Source organism: Phaenicophaeus curvirostris, chromosome 27 (genome assembly GCF_032191515.1).
Source record: "Phaenicophaeus curvirostris isolate KB17595 chromosome 27, BPBGC_Pcur_1.0, whole genome shotgun sequence".
NCBI lineage: Eukaryota > Metazoa > Chordata > Aves > Cuculiformes > Cuculidae > Phaenicophaeus > Phaenicophaeus curvirostris.
The window spans coordinates 4,308,554-4,326,541 of record NC_091418.1 but is presented as its reverse complement, the minus strand read 5'-3'; the positions used below and the strand labels follow the sequence as shown (position 1 = coordinate 4,326,541).

At 55.8% G+C, this 17,988-nt stretch overlaps 2 protein-coding genes across 2 annotated transcripts; one reads left to right on the top strand and one right to left on the bottom strand.

The window, feature by feature from the left end:
* Nucleotides 1-682: 682 nt before the first annotated feature.
* Nucleotides 683-2,966, top strand: PPIA (peptidylprolyl isomerase A). Its single transcript, XM_069877656.1, has 5 exons — nucleotides 683-833; nucleotides 1,897-1,927; nucleotides 2,048-2,136; nucleotides 2,315-2,487; nucleotides 2,648-2,966. Exons 1-5 carry the CDS (start codon nucleotides 765-767, stop codon nucleotides 2,781-2,783), a joined length of 498 nt encoding a protein of 165 aa, XP_069733757.1. The 5' UTR covers nucleotides 683-764; the 3' UTR covers nucleotides 2,784-2,966.
* A 14,069-nt stretch (nucleotides 2,967-17,035) lies between these two features.
* On the bottom strand, nucleotides 17,036-17,988 carry LOC138731460 (olfactory receptor 6E1-like). The gene has a single exon (XM_069877402.1). The coding sequence runs from the start codon at nucleotides 17,912-17,914 to the stop codon at nucleotides 17,036-17,038; it is 879 nt and encodes a 292-aa protein (XP_069733503.1). The 5' UTR covers nucleotides 17,915-17,988.

The window sequence follows — 17,988 nt, the reverse complement described above, 5'->3', positions numbered from 1 at the left end:
TTGGGGGGGGCTCCCCTGTACCCCTCTCTTTTCCAACCATCCCAGGCTCTATGGTGCCTCCTGGAATGGGGGGGGGGGGGGGGGCTCTTCTGCACCCCTCTTTTTTCCCCCCATCCCAGCCTCGCCTCAGGAGGCTCCTGGAGGTGGAGGGGCTCCCCCGTACCCCTCTTTTTTCCCCTCATCCCAAGCTCTGTGCTGCCTCCTGGATTGGGGGGGCGGGGGGGGCTCCCCCGTACCCCTCATTTTCCCCCCATCCCAGGCTCCGCCACATCTGCGGGGACTGCCAGGGCGGCCCCTCCCTCTCTCCCTCCAACCATCCCGCACCCCCGGGCTCTGGGGGGGCTCCTGGGACCGAGGGGCGAAGCCACCTTCCCTCCCCCCCCAAAAAAAAAAAAACCACCGGGTCCCTCCGCCGCTCGGGGCCGGTAGCGCCCCCCCCACCCCCTCCCCCGCGCCGCCCTCACTGCGCATGCGCGCCGCGCCCAGCCCCGCCGCGCGCGCGCTCCCCCCCTCCCCCCCCCCGCGCCTTTTCCCATTCCAGAGGTGGCGGCGCCCTCTGATTGGCCGCCCGCCCCGCCACTCCGCCCGTCTGCGCGCTCCCATTGGCGGGCGCCGCGCGCGGGGGGCGGGACCTCCCCTCCCCCTCCCTTATATAAACCGCGGCGCGCTGCCTGTTTCCTTCTGCTGCGCCGCGCCCGCCGCTCGGAGCACGTCGCCGCTGCCGCCGCCTCCTCCTCCTCCTTCTCCTCCTCTTCTTCCCCGCCATGGCCAACCCCATCACTTTCTTCGACATCTCCGCTAACGGCGAGCCCCTGGGCCGCGTCACCTTCGAGGTGGGGGCGCGGGGGGCGCCTTTTGGGGGGCGGGGGGGGCGCCTCCACGTGGCCGCGCTCGGGGCGGGGGCAGCGAGGGGTTGGGGGAGGGGGGCGCCTGGTCCCCCCCCGCGTTTCCCTTCCCCCCCCCCCCCCACTTTTCCCGCCTTGGCGGGGGCGGCTCCGGGTGGGAGCGGGAGCGCGGCCGCCATTTTGTGCCTGGTCCCCCCCCCCAACCCCCTCATTCCCGGGGCTGCCGGAGCCCCCCCTCTCCCTTTCTCTTTCTCTCTGGAAGGAGCGGCCGCCGCCGGGCCTGGCCCCGCGCCCGAGCTGCCCCGCGGGGACCGCATTGCCTGGATGGCGAGACGCTTAGCGCCCCGTCCCTGCACGCCCCGGGGGAAAGCCGCGCTCCCGGCCCCCCCCTCGAGGGGGGTAACCGGGGTTCCCGACCCCCCCAAGGGACGAGGAGGGGGGAGCTGGGGTTCTTGAGCCCCGCCGGAGGGCGAGGAGGGAGGGAATCGGGGTTCCCAGCCCCCCAGAGGACGAGGAGGGAGGGAATCGGGGTTCCCAGCCCCCTCAGAGGACGAGAAAGGAGGGAATCGGGGTTCTTCAGCCCTCTCAGAGGACGAGGAGGGGGGAATCGGGGTTCTCAGCACCCCCAGGGGGCGAGGAGGGGGGAAACCGGGGTTCTTAACGCCCTCAGGGGACAAGAAGGAGAGAAACTGGGGTGCTTAACCCCCTCAGGGGACGAGGAGCGGGGGGGGGGCTGGGCGGATTTGGGTTTCCAAGCCCTCCCCAGAGACAAGAAGAGGGGGATCTGGGGTTCCCAACCCCCCCCCAAGGGACAAGGAGGAGGGGGAAACGGGGCTCCCCACCCTCCTGGGAGGCGAGGGTGGGGTTGGGGGGGGAACTGGGGTTTTTAATGCCCTTCAGGGGATGAGGAGGCGGGGAAAGCGGGGTTCTTAACCCCCCTAAGGGACGAGCTGGGGGAAACTGGGGTTCTTAACCCCCCTAAGGGCCGAGCTGGGGGGAAACTGGGGCTCCCCCCGATCCAGATGAGCTGACGCCTTTCGTCTTTTTGCAGCTCTTCGCAGACAAGGTCCCCAAGACAGCAGGTTGGTAACGGTGCCGGCCATGCTGCGGCTGCGCCAAAGCCTGGTGCTGTTCCCTTATTCTGCGCAGAACCCGACTGCTCACGGCGATTTTTTTTTTTTTTTTTTTTTTCCTCTCTGCAGAAAACTTCCGTGCTCTGAGCACTGGCGAGAAGGGATTCGGCTACAAGGGGTCCTGCTTCCACAGAATCATTCCTGGGTTCATGTGCCAGGTGCGTAGCGCTCCTGCTGCAGCGAGGACGTGGGAAAACCCAGCACCTGCATGGGGTTTGGAGTTGGGTGCTTGCAGATTTGGGGTGGGAGGGTGGGTCTGTCTCCTGCCCGCAGCTTCGCCTGGTTCAACATCTCCTCCCATGATCCAAAATGCTCCTTTTTTTTTTTTTTTTCCAGGGTGGCGACTTCACGCGCCACAATGGCACCGGTGGCAAATCCATCTATGGGGAGAAGTTCCCCGATGAGAACTTCATCCTGAAGCACACGGGCCCTGGCATCTTGTCCATGGCCAACGCTGGCCCCAACACGAACGGCTCCCAGTTCTTCATCTGCACTGCCAAGACCGAGTGGTGAGCGTGGGGGTGCAGGCAGCTGGGCTTGGGGGTGCAGGCAGGTGGGTTTGGGGGTTTCCAGGCCCCGCGCTGCCAGGGAGGGGACGTTCTAGGCCTGCTACCGAGGTCCCTTGGTGGGGTTGGCGGGTGCCAGCCATGACCAGAGCTTCTCCCGCAGGTTGGATGGCAAGCACGTCGTCTTTGGCTGCGTCAAGGAGGGGATGAACGTGGTGGAGGCCATGGAACGCTGCGGTTCCAAAGATGGCAAAACGAGCAAGAAGATCACCATCACTGACTGCGGGCAGCTCTCGTAAAACCCTCCTCTGGACGACTGACCATTCCTTCGGCAGCCTGGGCGCCGCGCCCGGCTGCGGCTCCCCCCATCCCAGCCCGCTCCTGACTTACTGCTGCGTTTCTACTGGGTCTCGGCCCCCTTTGCATGGTCCAGCTGGGCCGCAGTTACCTTTACAAGTCTAAATAAAACGAGTTAAACCACAGCAGCCCCCCCCTTCTCTCCCCCTTGCCGGGGTGGGTGGTGTGGGGGGCTGGTCGCGGGGGGAGGAGCCCTCAGTAGGGTTCAGAGTGAACGGGTGCAGGCGGCTGGTCCTGGAATAGCTGATCCCTGGGGTTTTCAGTGCTGTGAAGGGAGAAAGGATCCCCTTTTCCAGCTGCAGCTGTGGGGCAGGGAGTGGGGACGCCCCAACTTTTGGGTGCGGCGTGAGGGGCACCAGGTGCCACCGAGGGCTGGAATGTGCTGGGAATGGGGATCGTAGAGGTCCCAGTATTTGGGAGTCCGGCTCTGTGAGGATCCACGTGTTTTGGGGGTGCTCCCAGTTTTGGGGGTGCTCTCTCGGGGTTCCTGTCTCAATCTGGGCTGGGGAGGGCAATGTTCCGAGGGCTCCAGCTCGAGGATGATCCCAGGGCTTCCAGTTTGCTGGTGCCTGGCAGAGCGTAGGCTCCTGCGGGCCCTGAAGGCAGGGCCGGGCCCGCTGCCTCACCCCTGCGGTGAAAGCCAGAGCCTGCAGGCTCGGCGTCTTTATCAGTGACCTGGATGGAGGCAGCGAGTGCACCCTCAGCAAGTTTGCGGATGACACTGAGCTGGGGGGAAGCTGGATCTGCTGGAGGGTTGGGAGGCTCCAAAGGGATCTGAACAGGCTGGATCCATGGGCTGAGACCAACGGGATGAGGTTTAACAAGGCCAAATGCCGGGTCCTGCCCTTGGGGCACAACAACCCTGAGCAGCTCCAGACTAGGAGAAGTCTGGCTGGAAAGTGCCTGGAGGAGAAGGACCTGGGGGTGTTGGTTGAACAGGAGCCAGCAGGGGCCCAGGGGGCCAAGAAGGCCAAGGGCATCTTGGCTTGGATCAGACCCGGCGTGGCCAGCAGGGCCAGGGAGGTTCTTCTCCCTCTGGCCTCGGCCCTGGGGAGACCGCTCCTCGAATCCTGGGGTCAGTGCTGGCCCCTCCCCACAAGAAGGATGTTGAGGCTCTGGAGCGAGTCCAGAGAAGAGCAACGAAGGTGGGGAGGGGGCTGGGGAACAAGGATTGCGAGGAGCGGCTGAGAGAGCTGGGGGTGTTTAGCCTGGAGAAGAGGAGGCTGAGGGGAGACCTCATTGCTCTCTGCAATTCCCTGAGAGGAGGTTGTGGAGAGGAGGGAGCTGGGCTCTTCTCCCAAGGGACAGGGGACAGGATGAGAGGGAATGGCCTCAAGCTCCACCAGGGGAGGGTCAGACTAGATATCAGAAAGAAATTTTTCATGGAAAGGGTGATTGGTCCCTGTCCGAGGCTGCCCAGGGAGGGGGTTGAGTCCCCTTCCCTGGAGGGGTTTGAGGGACTGGTGGACGAGGTGCTGAGGGACATGGGTTAGTGATTGATGGGAACGGTTGGACTCGATGATCTGGTGGGTCTTTTCCCCTTCCATGATTCTTTGATTCTCCCTGTGCCCTCAGGGCTTCTTGGCGGGGCTGCTCTCCATCCCTTCATCCCCCAGCCTGTACCGACACCAGGGGATGCTGCAACCCACATCCAGGCCCTTGCGCTTGGCCTTGTTCGACTTCACAAGGTTCAAGAAGGTTCGCAGCTCCACTTCCCCAGCTTGTCCAGGTCCCTCTGGATTCTGTCCCATCCCTCAGGGATCAGGGATCTCCATTTGCATCATCTGCAAACCTGCTGTGGTGCGCTCGATCTCACTGTCGACGATAATAGAAGGTAACCACTGGTCACCAATCTCAGTTTGGACACTGAGAGCCATTAACCGCTACCCTCTAAAGGTGACCATGCAGCCAATTCCTCCTCCACCACCCGTCCAATCCATCTCTCTCCAATTCAGAGAGCAGGATGTTGCGGGTAACCACATCAAAGGCTTTGAAGAAAGCCAGATGGAGAACATCCATTCCTTTTCCCCTGTCCACAGAGGAGATCCCCCCATCCTAGAAAGCCACTAGGTTGGTCAGGCAGGACTTGGCTTGGTGAAGCCGTGCTGGCCATCTCAGGTCACCTCTCTGTCCTCCGTGTGCTTTAGCAAAGCTCCCAGGAGGATCTGCTCCATCATCTTCCCAGGAACGGGGTGAGGCTGGCAGGTCACAGTTCCCAGGGTCCTTTCCACCCTTTTTAAAACTGGGCACGATGTTACCCTGCCAGGGTAACGCTGAGACTCCCAAGGTAACCAAAGGGCTTCCCCGCAGTGCCAGAATGTTTCTAATTTCATGTACAGTGGCTTGGCCACCACATCAGCCGATTCCCTGCTCTCCACAACCTCCTCTCAGGGAGTTGCAGAGAGCAATGAGGTCTCCCCTCAGCCTCCTCTTCTCCAGGCTAAACACCCCCAGCTCTCTCAGCCGCTCCTCGCAATCCTTGTTCTCCAGACCCTACCTGAGAGGAGGTTGTGGAGAGGAGGGAGCTGGGCTCTTCTCCCAAGGGACAGGGGACAGGACGAGAGGGAATGGCCTCAAGCTCCACCAGGGGAGGTTCAGGCTGGACATTAGGAAAAAATATTTCATGGAAAGGGTCACTGGTCCCTGTCAGAGGCTGCCCAGGGAGGGGGTTGAGTCCCCTTCCCTGGAGGGGTTTAAGGGATGGGTGGACGAGGTGCTGAGGGACATGGGTTAGTGATTGATGGGAATGGTTGGACTCGATGATCCAATGGGTCTTTTCCAACCTGGTGATTCTGTGATTCTAGCACCCCCAGCAACCCCCTAGATCCCCCTGGGACCCATTTAGGTCCTTCTAGGAGTCCTCTAGGACCCCCAGGAACACTCTAGAGCCCCCTGGGAGCCCTTTTGGGTCTTGTTAGACTCTTCTAGCACCCCAAAGAACCCTCAAGGGCCCCCTTTAGGGCTTTCTAGGACCCATCTAGGACTGCCAGGAACATTCTAGAGCCCCTTGGGACCCCTTTAGGATCTCCTCGGACACGTCTAGGACCCCGAGGAACCCTCTAGAGCCCCCTGGGACCCCTTTAGGGCCTTCAAGGACACCTCTAGGACCCTCAGGAACCCTCCAGAGCTCCCTGGGACCCCTTTAGGGCCTTCAAGGACCCTTCTAGGAAGCTGAGGAACCATCTAGAGCCTTCTGGTACCCATGTAGAGCCTTCTAAGACCCTTTCTAGCACCCCGAGGAACCATCTAGAGACCCCAGGGGCCCCTGTAGGGCCTTCTAGGACCCTTCTAGGACCCCCAGGAACCCTCTAGAGCCCCCTGGGACCCCTTTAGGGTCTCCTCGGACACTTCTAGGACCCCCAGGATACCTCTAGATCCCCTGGGAACCATTTAGGGCCTTCTAGGACACTTCCAGGATGCTGAGGAACCTTCTAGAGACCCCTGGGATCTCTTTAGGGCCTTCTAGGACACTCCAGGACCCGCAAGAACCCTCTAGAGCCCCCCGGGACCCCTTTAGGGCCATCTATGAACATTCTAGGACCCCCAGGAATCTTCTAGACCTGCCTGGGACTGCTATAGCATCTTCTAGGACCCCTCTAGCACCCCAGCAACCCTCTAGAGACACCAGGGGCCCATTTAGGGTCTTGTTAGACTCTTCTAGAACCCTGAGGAACTCTTTAGAGCCCCCTGGGAACCCTATTGGGTCTCGTTGGACTCTTCTTGCACCCCGAAGAACCCTCAAGGGCCCCCTTTAGGGCTTTCTAGGACCCATCTAGGACTGCCATGAACATTCTAGAGCCCCTTGGGACCCCTTTAGGGCCTTCAAGGACACTTCTAGGACCCTCAAGAACCCTCCAGAGCTCCCTGGGACCCCTTTAGGGCCTTCTAGGACCCTTCTATCCCCCCCATGAACCCCATAGAGTCCCCTGGGACCCCTTTAGGGTCTCCTCAGACACTTCTAGGACCCCCAGGATACCTCTAGATCCCCTGGGAACCCTTTAGGGCCTTCTAGGACACTCCCAGGATGCTGAGGAACCTTCTAGAGCCCCCTGGGACCTCTTCAGGGCCTTCTAGGACACTCCAGGACCCACAAGAACCCTCTAGAGCCCCACTGGGACCCCTTTAGGGCCTTCTAGGACCCTTCTAGGACCACCCCAAACCCTCTAGAGCCCCCTGGGACCCCTTTAGGGCCTTCTAGGACCCCAAGGAACCTTCGAGAGCCTGCTGCACCTCCTTAGGGCCTTGTAGGATCGTTCTAGGACCCCCAGGGGCCTTCTAGAGCCCTCTGGGACCTCTTTAGGACCTTCTAGGACCCTTCTAGGACCCCCAGGAACCCTTTAGAGCCCCCTGAGACCCCTTTAGGGCTTCCTACAACAGTTCTAGGACCTCCAGGAACCCTCTAAAGCCCTCTGGGACCTCTTTAGGGCCTTCTAGGACCCTGCTAGTATCCCACAGAACCTTTTAGAACCCCCTGGGACCCCTTCAGGGTCTCCTTGGACCCTTCTAGGAACCCCAAGTACCCCCTGGGGCCCCTTTAGAGCCTTCTAGGACCCTTCTAACACCCCAAGGAACCCTCTAGAGCCCACTGGGTCCCATCTAGGGTCTTGCTGGACCCTTTTAGCACATTGAGGAACCCTCTAGAGCCCCCTGAGACCCCTTTAGGGCCTTCTAGGACCCTTCTAGGACACCCAGGAACCCTCTGGTGTCCCCTGGGACCAATTTAGGGCCATCTAGGACCCTTCTAGAACCCCCAGGAACCCTCTAGAGCTTTCTAGAGCCCCCTGGGACCATTTTGGGGCCTTAAGGACCTTTCTATGATGCCACAGACCCCTTTAGGGCCTTCTAGGACAATTCTAGGACCCCGAGGAACCATCTAGAGGCTCCTGGGACACCTTCAGAGTCTTCTTGGACCCTTCTGGGACCCTGAAGAACCCTCTAGAGCCCCCTGGGACCAATTTAGGGTCTCCTCAGAACCTTCTAGGACCCCCAGGAACCCTCTAGAACACTCTGAGGCCCCTTTAGGTCCTTCTAGGATCCCCAGGAACCATCTAGTGACTCCTTGGATCACTTTAGGGCTTTCTAGAACCCTTCTAGGACCACAAGGAAAACTGTAGAGCCCTTTGGGATCATTGTTGGGCCTTCTAGGACCCTCAGGAACCTTCTAGAGCCCTCTGGGACCCCTTTAGGACCTACTGGGACCCTTCTAGCAATACCAGGAACCTTCTAGAGTCCCCTGGGAGCACTTTAGTACCTTCTAGGACCCTTCTAGGATCCCCAGGAGCCCTCTAGACCCCCCTGGCACCCCTTTAGGGTGTCCTCCCACAACCTAGGACCTTGAGGATCCCTCTTGAGCCCCTTGGGACCCCTTTAGGGTCTTCTAGGACTCTTCTAGGACCCCCAGGAACCCCCTAGAGGCCCCTGGGACCCCTTTAAGGCCTTCTAGGACCCCTAGGATCCCTCTAGAGTCCCCTGGCACCACTTTAGGGCCTACTGGGACCTTTCTAGCATGCCCAGGAACCCTCTAGAGCCCCCTAGGAGTCCTTTAGGGCCTTCTAGGACCCTTCTAGGACTCCAAGGAACCTTCTAGAGCCCGCTGGGAGTCCTTTAGAGCCTTCTAGGACCCTTCTAGGACTCCGAGGAACCTTCTAGAGGCCCCTGGGACCCATTAGGGTCTTGCTGGTCCCTTTTAGCACACTGAGGAACCCTCTAGAGTCCTCTGGGACCCATTTGGGGCCTTCTAGGACCCCCAGGAACCCTCTAGAGGCCCCTAGAACTCCTTTAAGGCATTCTGGGACCCTTCTAGGACTCCGAGGAACCTTCTAGAGCCCCCTGGGACCCCTTTAGGTCCTTCCAGGACCCTTCTAGCTCCCTGAGGAACCATCTAGAGATCCCTGGGATCCATTTAGGGTCTTGCTAGTCCCTTTTAGCACACTGAGGAACCCTCTGGAGTCCTCTGGGACCCCTTTGGGGCCTTCTAGGACCCCCAGGAACCCTCTAGAGCCCCCTAGGACTCCTTTAAGGCATTCTGGGACCCTTCTAGGACTCCAAGGAACCTTCTAGAGCCCCCTGGGACCCCTTTAGGTCCTTCTAGGACCCTTCTAGGACTCTGAGGAACCTTCTAGAGGCCTCTAGGACCCATTAGGGTCTTGCTGGTCCCTTTTAGCACACTCAGGAACCATCTAGAGTCCTCTGGGACCATTTTGGGGCCTTGTAGGGCACCCAGGAACCCTCTAGAGCCCCCTAGGACTCCTTTAAGGCATTCTGGGACCCTTCTAGGACTCCAAGGAACCTTCTAGAGCCCCCTGTGACCCCTTTAGAGCCTTCTAGGACCCTTCTAGGACTCTGAGGAACCTTCTAGAGGCCCCTGGGACCCATTAGGGTCTTGCTGGTCCCTTTGAGCACACTGAGAAACCCTCTAGAGTCCTCTGGGACCCATTTGGAGCCTTCTAGGACCCCCAGGAACCCTCTAGAGCCCCCTAGGACTCCTTTAAGGCATTCTGGGACCCTTCTAGGACTCCAAAGAGCCTTCTAGAGCCCCCTGCGACCCCTTTAGAGACTTCTAGGACCCTTCTAGGACTCTGAGGAACCTTCTAGAGCCCCCTGGGACCCCTTTAGGTCCTTCCAGGACCCTTCTAGAGGCTCCTGGGACCCATTAGGGTCTTGCTGGTCCCTTTTAGCACACTGAGAAACCTTCTAAAGCCCCCTGGGACCCCTTTGAGGCCTTCTAGGACCCCCAGGAACCCTCTAGAGGCCCCTAGGACTCCTTTAAGGCCTTCTGGGACCCTTCTAGGACTCCGAGGAACCTTCTACAGGCCTCTGGGACCCATTAGGGTCTTGCTGGTCCCTTTTAGCACACGGAGAAAACTCAGAAGTGCTTGAGATACTCAGGACTGGGTCTGCTTTGCATCATCTGGAATGACCATGTCCTGCAGAGCTCCTAGAGGACAAGGACTTGAAGGACTATCTGGTGATCAGCCTGAGGGGCTTCTGGCTGCGGGGAGCCTTATTGCTGGGTCACGGTGTGAAAGGAGCTAGTGATGTGGAGAGAAAAGCTATTGCCTGCAGGAAAACCTCCATCTCCTCCTGCCCAGTAGAGTATGGGGACACCCAGACCCCAGAGATGGATTCACTTCTATCTAAAGGGAACGAGCAGAAGATCCTCCAGTCCTGTAACAAGGCAGCAAAGAAGAGAGAGTGAAAAAAAAACCCACTCCATGTGTGTCCTCCAGTGAAAAGATGCCCACCCTGGGAAACGCGCCCAAAGAGCTGAAACAGTCAGTGTATCCAAAGGGAATATTTCATTCCTCCAAGGAAAAGAGCACACCCCGACCTGGATGGGCTTCTCCACACTCCTCACCTTCCTGAAGGCTTCACTGACAACGCAGCCTTCCCCTTCTTCTCTCCTGGCTTCAGGGCAGTTAGTGTCCTGGGGGAAAGCTTCTGTCCAGGAGGGAGGCTCTCCTCAGGCTGACTCCCTACAAATGGGACACAAGACACCTCTTCAGACACCTCCTCGAATCCTGGGGTCAGTTCTGGCCCCTCCCCACAAGAAGGATGTTGAGGCTCTGGAGCGAGTCCAGAGAAGAGCAACGAAGCTGGGGAGGGGGCTGGAGAACAAGGATTGCGAGGAGCGTCTGAGAGAGCTGGGGGTGTTTAGGCTGGAGAAGAGGAGGCTGAGGGGAGACCTCATTGCTCTCTGCAACTCCCTGAGAGGAGGTTGTGGAGAGGAGGGAGCTGGGCTCTTCTCTCAAGGGCAGGGGACAGGACGAGAGGGAATGGCCTCAAGCTCCACCAGGGGAGGGTCAGGCTGGACATCAGGATGAAATTTTCACACCTGTGCTACTCCTTGCTTAGAACCCCCTTTCTCTAGGAAACCTTCTGAAGAGTGGGGCTTGCAGGAAAAGCTGGAGGTCTCACAGAGCCTTCTTGGGGCCAACATCTTTCCCCAGTGGCAAGAGTTCCCGGGTTGTCTCCTCTGCTCTTGTAGTCACACTTGCGTCGGCCGACAGATGCTGTTTCTCAGAAGTCTGTGAGCAATTCCAAAAGACGACACCAAGCTCCCACCTCCCTTGCTGCTGTGGCGCTGGAGCACATGCCTGGAGGATTTTGACAATCTTCCCACCACAGCCTTGCCCAGGAGATGGAATCAAACCTTGTTGAAAGCCCAAGATAGAGCAACCCTCCCTTTCCCGCCCTGACAGCAGAAGTTGCTGTTAAGAGGAAGGTGAATTGGAGGCATTTTTGTCTCCCTTCCTCCAGCAAAACCCACCAAGAAAAGCCCAAAGAACCTTCCGGAGGTGATACAGTCAACGTGTCCAACACAAATATCTCAATCTTCCAGGGACAAGAGCACACCCCAATCTGGATGTGCTTCTCCACACTCCTCACCTTCCAGGGGGCTCGGTGGACAATGCAGCCTCCCCTTTCTCCTCTACGGGCTTCAAGCCAGGTAATGTCCTGGTGGGAAGCTTCCTTCCAGGAGGAAAGCTCTTCTCAGGCTGAATCCCTGCAAGAGAGACACAAGACACGTCCTCAGAACAACCAAAAGCACAGGCAGAGCTGCTCAGTCTTGTGCGGAAACCTCCTGATTCCCTGGAAGTCCCGTTGCCTACAAGGACTTTGTAGGTGGCTGCAAACCCTTGATCAGCAAGTCAACTTTCACTCCTCTGGTAATTCTCTCAATGGAAGAGAATCAGTCCTGTTGGGAAAATGTCTATGGCAGCAATCCTGATGCCTTCAGCTTTGCTCCCCTTTGATTCTCTCTGTTCAAGCATCCAGGTACCAGGAGGAAGAGGAGGAAAACTCCACCTTCCCTTCCCTTCCCTTCCCTTCCCTTCCCTTCCCTTCCCTTCCCTTCCCTTCCCTTCCCTTCCCTTCCCTTCCCTTCCCTTCCCTTCCCTTCCCTTCCCTTCCCGTCCCGTCCCGTCCCGTCCCGTCCCACTCTAATCCCTCCAAGTCCCTTTGCTCCCTGCCTGTGAGCTCCTGTCGCTCACTAGCCCTACTCTGCATCCTCCTCCCAGCACAGAATCACAGAGTCAGCATCACAGAATCACCAAGTTGGAAAAGACCCACCGGATCATCGAGTCCAACCATTCCCATCAATCACTAACCCATGTCCCTCAGCACCTCGTCCACCCATCCCTTAAACCCCTCCAGGGAAGGGGACTCAACCCCCTCCCTGGGCAGCCTCGGACAGGGACCAATCACCCTTTCCGTGAAAAATTTCTTTCTGATATCTAGTCTGACCCTCCCCTGGTGGAGCTTGAGGCCATTCCCTCTCGTCCTGTCCTCTGTCACTTGGGAGAAGAGCCCAGCTCCCTCCTCTCCACAACCTCCTCTCAGGGAGTTGCAGAGAGCAATGAGGTCTCCCCTCAGCCTCCTCTTCTCCAGGCTAAACACCCCCAGCTCTCTCAGACGCTCCTCGCAATCCTTGTTCTCCAGCCCCTTCCCCAGCTTCGTTGCTCTTCTCTGGACTCGCTCCAGAGCCTCAACATCCTTCTTGTGGTGAGGGGCCAGAACTGACCCCAGGATTCGAGGAGCGGTCTCCCCAGGGCTGAGTCCAGAGGGAGAAGAACCTCCCTGGCCCTGCTGGCCACGCCGTGTCTGATCCAAGCCAAGATGCCCTTGGCCTTCTTGGCCCCCTGGGCCCCTGCTGGCTCCTGTTCAACCAACACCCCCAGGTCCTTCTCCTCCAGGCACTTTCCAGCCAGACTTCTCCTAGTCTGGAGCTGCTCAGGGTTGTTGTGCCCCAAGGGCAGGACCTGCCATTTGGCCTTGTTAAACCTCCTGCCATTGGTCTCAGCCCATGGATCCAGCCTGTTCAGATCCCTTTGGAGCCTCCCAACCCTCCAGCAGATCCAGCTTCCACCCAGCTCAGAGTCATCAGCAAACTTGCTCAGGGTGCCCTCGATGCCTTCATCCAGGTCATTGATAAAGACACTGAACAGGGCTGGATCTCTGCCCCGTGTTTAGCACCAAAATCATTTCTAGGGTCCTAACCTGTCTCTTATTACCCGTAGCCTTTTTTTAGGGCCCATAGTTTCATTTTGAAGGTCTAAACTCTAAAGTAACAAAATATAAAATATAAACTCAAACATATTTTTATGGGTTGTACTTTGAAATCTTCCTCTTTAACTGCTCTGGCAAATCATAGAATCATAGAATAACCAGGTTGGAAGAGACCCACCGGATCATCGAGTCCAACCATTCCTGTCAAACACTAATGACTCCAATGAGCCGTACCAGCCTTGAAGTCCTGAAGAAAACTTCAGGAGAGAAAGAGGTCATTAAGGCTTTCTGGATTTTAATGAGACCCAGGGTGTATTTACTGCTGAGTCCTTGAACCTCGGCTCCTCAGAGGAGATTGAAGAAACCTCTCAAGAAGTCAAAAGCAGAACTCAGAGTGCCCTGAAGTATTAATTGGTTTCAGTGAGGATCGTTCCCGACAAAGCCTCCCCAGGGACTCGTTAGAGAAGAGAGTTGGGGGCCACGACTGCAGGCAGGGAAAGGTGCTGTGGAGGCAACTGTGATGCTGAGAAAAACCTGGGTCTGGTTGATGAAGCAGAAAGACCAAGCCAAAGAAGTCAAAGAAGTCTCTGATCATAGAAGATTCCATTCATAAAAGGGTCATAGAATACGAGTCATAGAATCATAGAATTATAGAATCACCAGGTTGGAAGAGACCCACCAGATCATCAAATCATGGAAGAGTCGAGTGGTAGAAGTATGAGAATTCATTTGTATTTTAGAAGGATTTGGTTATAGAAGAGTTGGTTCAAAGAAGAGTTGGACTGTGGAAGAGTTATAGAATAGTCAGGTAAATGGCATATTTGTCCATATAAGGTTTGGATCATAGAAGGGTTTGGTCACAGAAGAGTCATAAAGATGAGGCACTGAGGGACATGGTTTAGTGATTGATGGAAATGGTTGGACTCAATGATCTGGTGGGTCTTTTCCAACCTGGTGATTCTATGATTCTCTGATTCTAAGTCATAGAAGAGTTGGGTCATAGAAAGGTCGACTGATCAAAGTGTTGGGTCATAGATGCATCAGGTGACAGAAGGGACAGAGAAACAGTGTTCATAGGAGAGCCTGGTCATAGAAGTTTCATAGAAGATTCATGTCATAGAAGGGTCCTATATGCATCAGGTCACAGGAGGCTCTGCAGGGGATCTGGGCAGGCTGGACTCATGGCCAATTGCACGAGGTTTAACGAGGCCAAGTAGAGAGTCCTGCACTTGGGTCACAACAACCACGTGCAATGCTCCAGGCTCAGGGAAGAGCGGCTGGAAAAGGACCTGGGGGTTTTGATTGGGGCTGAACATCAGCCAGCAATGTGTCCAGGTGGCCAAGAGGGCCAGTAGCATCTTGGCTACTGGAATTGGCTACTAAGGAATTGTGTGGCCAGCAGGACTAGGGAAGTGATTTTGCCCCCAGTGAGGCTGCACCTTGAATCCTGGGTTCAGTTTTGGACACCTCGCTACAAGGAGGACATCGTGATGCCAAAGGGCATCCAACGAAGCTGGTGAAGGGTTTAGAGCACAAGCCTCTTGAGGAGCAGCTGAGAGAGCTGGGGGTGTTTAGCCTGGAGAAGAGGAGGCTGAGGGGAGACCTCACTGCTCTCTCCAACTCCCTGAAAGGAGGTTGAGGAGAGGAGGGAGCTGGGCTCTTCCCCCTGGTAGCAAAGTGACAGGACAAAGGGAAATGACCTCAAGAAATGCCAGATGAGATTTAGGTTGGATGTTAGGAGGAATTTCTTTACTGAAAGGGTTGTAAAGCGTTGGAACAGGCTGCCCAGGGAGGTGGTTGAGTCACCATTCCTGGTGGTGTTTAAATGATGAGTAGATGTTGTGCTTGGGGACATGGTCTAGAGGCAAGCTTAGCAGGGCTGGATCAGTGGCTGGACTTGATGATCTTAAAGGTCTTCCCCAACCAAAACCATTCTGAGAATGGGTCCCACACTGTTATGTGTACGCCGGCATTTCCTTCTGCAAGCAATATTCTTGGGCATGTTCTTAAAGGAAACTTCAGAAGGAGACCTAAGTCTTTCTCCCTTTCTCCAAAACTGGTGTGAGGAGCAAAACCTTGAGTTGTTTGATCATAGGTTGATAGGCAAATCACCAGGTTTGCTATCTAAAAATGGGGTACACCTGTCCCCTAAGGACAGAGGGGTTCTCACCAAGAAGATAGCTGGGCTCACTAATAGAGCTTGAAACTAGATGTGAAGAGGGAGGGGGACATAACCAGGCTAGATCCCAAGTGACAGGGGACAGGACGAGAGGGAATGGCCTCAAGCTCCACCAGGGGAGGGTCAGGCTGGACAGCAGGAAAGAATATTTCACAGAAAGGGTCACTGGCCTGTGAGGGCTGTGGGGCAGGGTAACCCAGAGCAGAGGTGGCTGCCCCATCCCTGGAGGGGTTCAAGGCCAGGTTGGATGGGGCTTGGAGCCCCTGAGCCAGAGGGAGGTGTCCCTGCCCATCTTTTAGGGATTATGATCTGCTGTTTTACTCACGTGTGCCCAACCTTTCTTGCTCAGAGGAGTGGATACAAGTGCGATTTAAGGTGTGCAGATATGCACAGCACAGAAGGAGGCGTCGTAACATAAGAAAAAGAGGGGATATGAAGACCTGCACCATTGAATTTGACCTACAGCGATCTTCAAGGTGGCTTTGCTGCTGGAAGAAACCAGAACAAACCAGCTGAAAGGTTCCCTTCCCCTCCACCCCCAGGGAAAGGGGAAAAGGAAATGAGAGGAAAAGACTTGCAGGTTGGAAACAAAATTGAAACAGCTTTAATGAAATAAGAATAATGAAGGAAATACTATTAATAAGAAAATAATTAAATACATACAAATATATTGAGTCACCTTCCCTGGAGGGGTTTAAGGGACGGGTGGACGAGGCGCTGAGGGACATGGGTTAGTGATTGATGGGAATGGTTGGACTCGATGATCCTGGGGGTCTTTTCCATCCTGGTGATTCTATGATTCTATATGAAATTGTGCCCCCACCACTTGATGCTGTCCCCACAGATGCTGCAGAGAAGTTGTGGGAAAAGGCTGAGAGCTAGGAGGGAGCTGGACTTGGGAAGTGGATTCAGGAATCCATGGATGTGGGATCAGAGCAAACAGGCAGACGAGGTCTTCACCAGACATGGGCCATCAAAGAAGAGAGCTTGACCCCACTGAACTCTCAGTTCTACCCTGAATATTGTGTATATAGGATGGAATCCTCTCTTGGTCAGTTTGGGGTCTCCTGCTCTGTCCATCCCTCCCTAGAGGTGCCCCTTTTCTTTGCTGTTTTCAATTGTGGCTCCGCCAGCTCGAGGACGACCTTGGTTTTTGTAGGAATAAGCCCAAGCACTGGCCTTTCTGCATCCCAGAGACAAACCCTGCCTGAAACACACGCAGTGAACTTCCAGAAAATGAAATTACTGAGCTGAAATGAGAAAGCTGATGGTGCTTTAGCTCAAACCACAACATCTAGTCTCTCTGTAGAGCTGGGCAGGGTGAATCTCCCCTGCAGCCGGGCTCTGACACTCAGTCCGCTCAGTAACCACCCCTGAATAGGAATGGTTGGACTCAACGATCCGGTGGGTCTTTTCCAACCCGGTGATTCTATGATTCTATGAACATCAGCCCCATTCCAGCCTCTGGTACAAACCACCCCAGTCCCACCCACACAGACTCTTAATTCCAGTCACTCCAGCCTCTCAGTTGCTGTCAAACACACTCCTGCTCCAGTTACAGCCCGATGCTCACACATTCCCAGTAAGAGAGAGTCACTCACGCAGGAAAAGAGTTCAAAATTAAGTTTAATTAGAAGACATGACACATTGCAATTGGGGAGTCCCGTAGGCTTCGCATAATAAGTCCTGTGCAATCCAAAAATGGTCTTTCCGTGCATCCCATAACGTGTCCTACACACCTAGGCAAGAATTCCATTAGCCCAAAGGGTGATCCAGAGAGATGGTTTCAATGACTCATCTGAACGAACAACGTTCTTCGCGCACGCCGATGAGATTTTTATCACTTACTGACAAGAACGGGATGGTTGGACTCGATGAGCCAGTGGGTCTTTTCCAGCCTGGTGATTCTAGGATTCTCTGATTCTAAGAACATAAACCCGAGGTATCTGTATTTGTGGATATGTGTGGATACACAGGGACTGGTATTATTCAAATTATGACAGCGGATCAGTGGGATTGCTGTCCAGAAACACATCGCGATGAGGGGAAAAGCCACATGGTTATGTGGGCAAGGGCTTTGTTCAGGGCCAGGATCACAGTCTTGTTTCTAAGGCTGTAGATGAAGGGATTTAAGAACGGGTACAGGACAGTGTTGAGCAAAGCTATGATTTTGTTGGTCTCTAAGGCGACTCCTCCTGAAGGACTCGCGTAGAGAGCGATGCAGCTCCCATACGCGATAGCGAGGGTGGTGAGATGGGAAGAACACGTGGCGAAAGCTTTACTCCTCCCGGAGGCTGCTGGAAGATGCAGGATACAAAAAAGGATGCACGTGTAAAACATGAGAGTTAAACACAAGGAGCCCAGGACGATAAAGGAGAGGAAAAGAGAGTCCGTTTTCCGAAGGAGGCTGGAGTCAGAGCAGGACAGTTTGAATAAGGGGGAGTTATCACAGAAAAAATGTTGGATCTTGTTCGAGCCACAGAAAGTCAGTTTATAGAGGAGAACCAGGCGGGAGCTGATGAGCGTGAAGCTTATAAGCCAGGCGGCTACAACTAGGTAGATGCAGAGCTGAGGGTTCATGATGGAAGCGTAACGCAAAGGTTGGCAGATGGCAATATAGCGATCGAAGGACATGACCACCAGCAGAACAAACTCCGTGCAGCCCAGGGCGAAGTAGAAATAGGATTGAGCAAAGCAGCTGCCTAGTGAGATGGTTCTCCTCCCAGAACCCAGGATCACAAACAACTTGATGCTTGTGGAGGACGTGAACCAGATTTCCAAGAAGGCCAAATTGCTGATGAAAAAGTACATGGGGGTTTGGAGGTGGTGGTCCACGCACACCAGGAAGATGATCGTTGCGTTCCCGATCACTGTTATCAGGTACATGAGCAGAATAACCAGAGAGAGAAACAGCTGCAGCCTTTGGGGAAGCCCTGAGAAACCCTCCAGGATAAATTCAG

Coding starts and splice junctions, on each gene's coding strand:
- LOC138731460 (XM_069877402.1), bottom strand. CDS start 17,914: ATGTACCTGATAACAGTGATCGGGAACGCAACGATCATCTTCCTGGTG.
- PPIA (XM_069877656.1), top strand. CDS start 765: ATGGCCAACCCCATCACTTTCTTCGACATCTCCGCTAACGGCGAGCCC. Junction 834..1,896: donor TGGGCCGCGTCACCTTCGAG/GTGGGGGCGCGG, acceptor GTCTTTTTGCAG/CTCTTCGCAGACAAGGTCCC. Junction 2,488..2,647: donor TGCACTGCCAAGACCGAGTG/GTGAGCGTGGGG, acceptor CTTCTCCCGCAG/GTTGGATGGCAAGCACGTCG.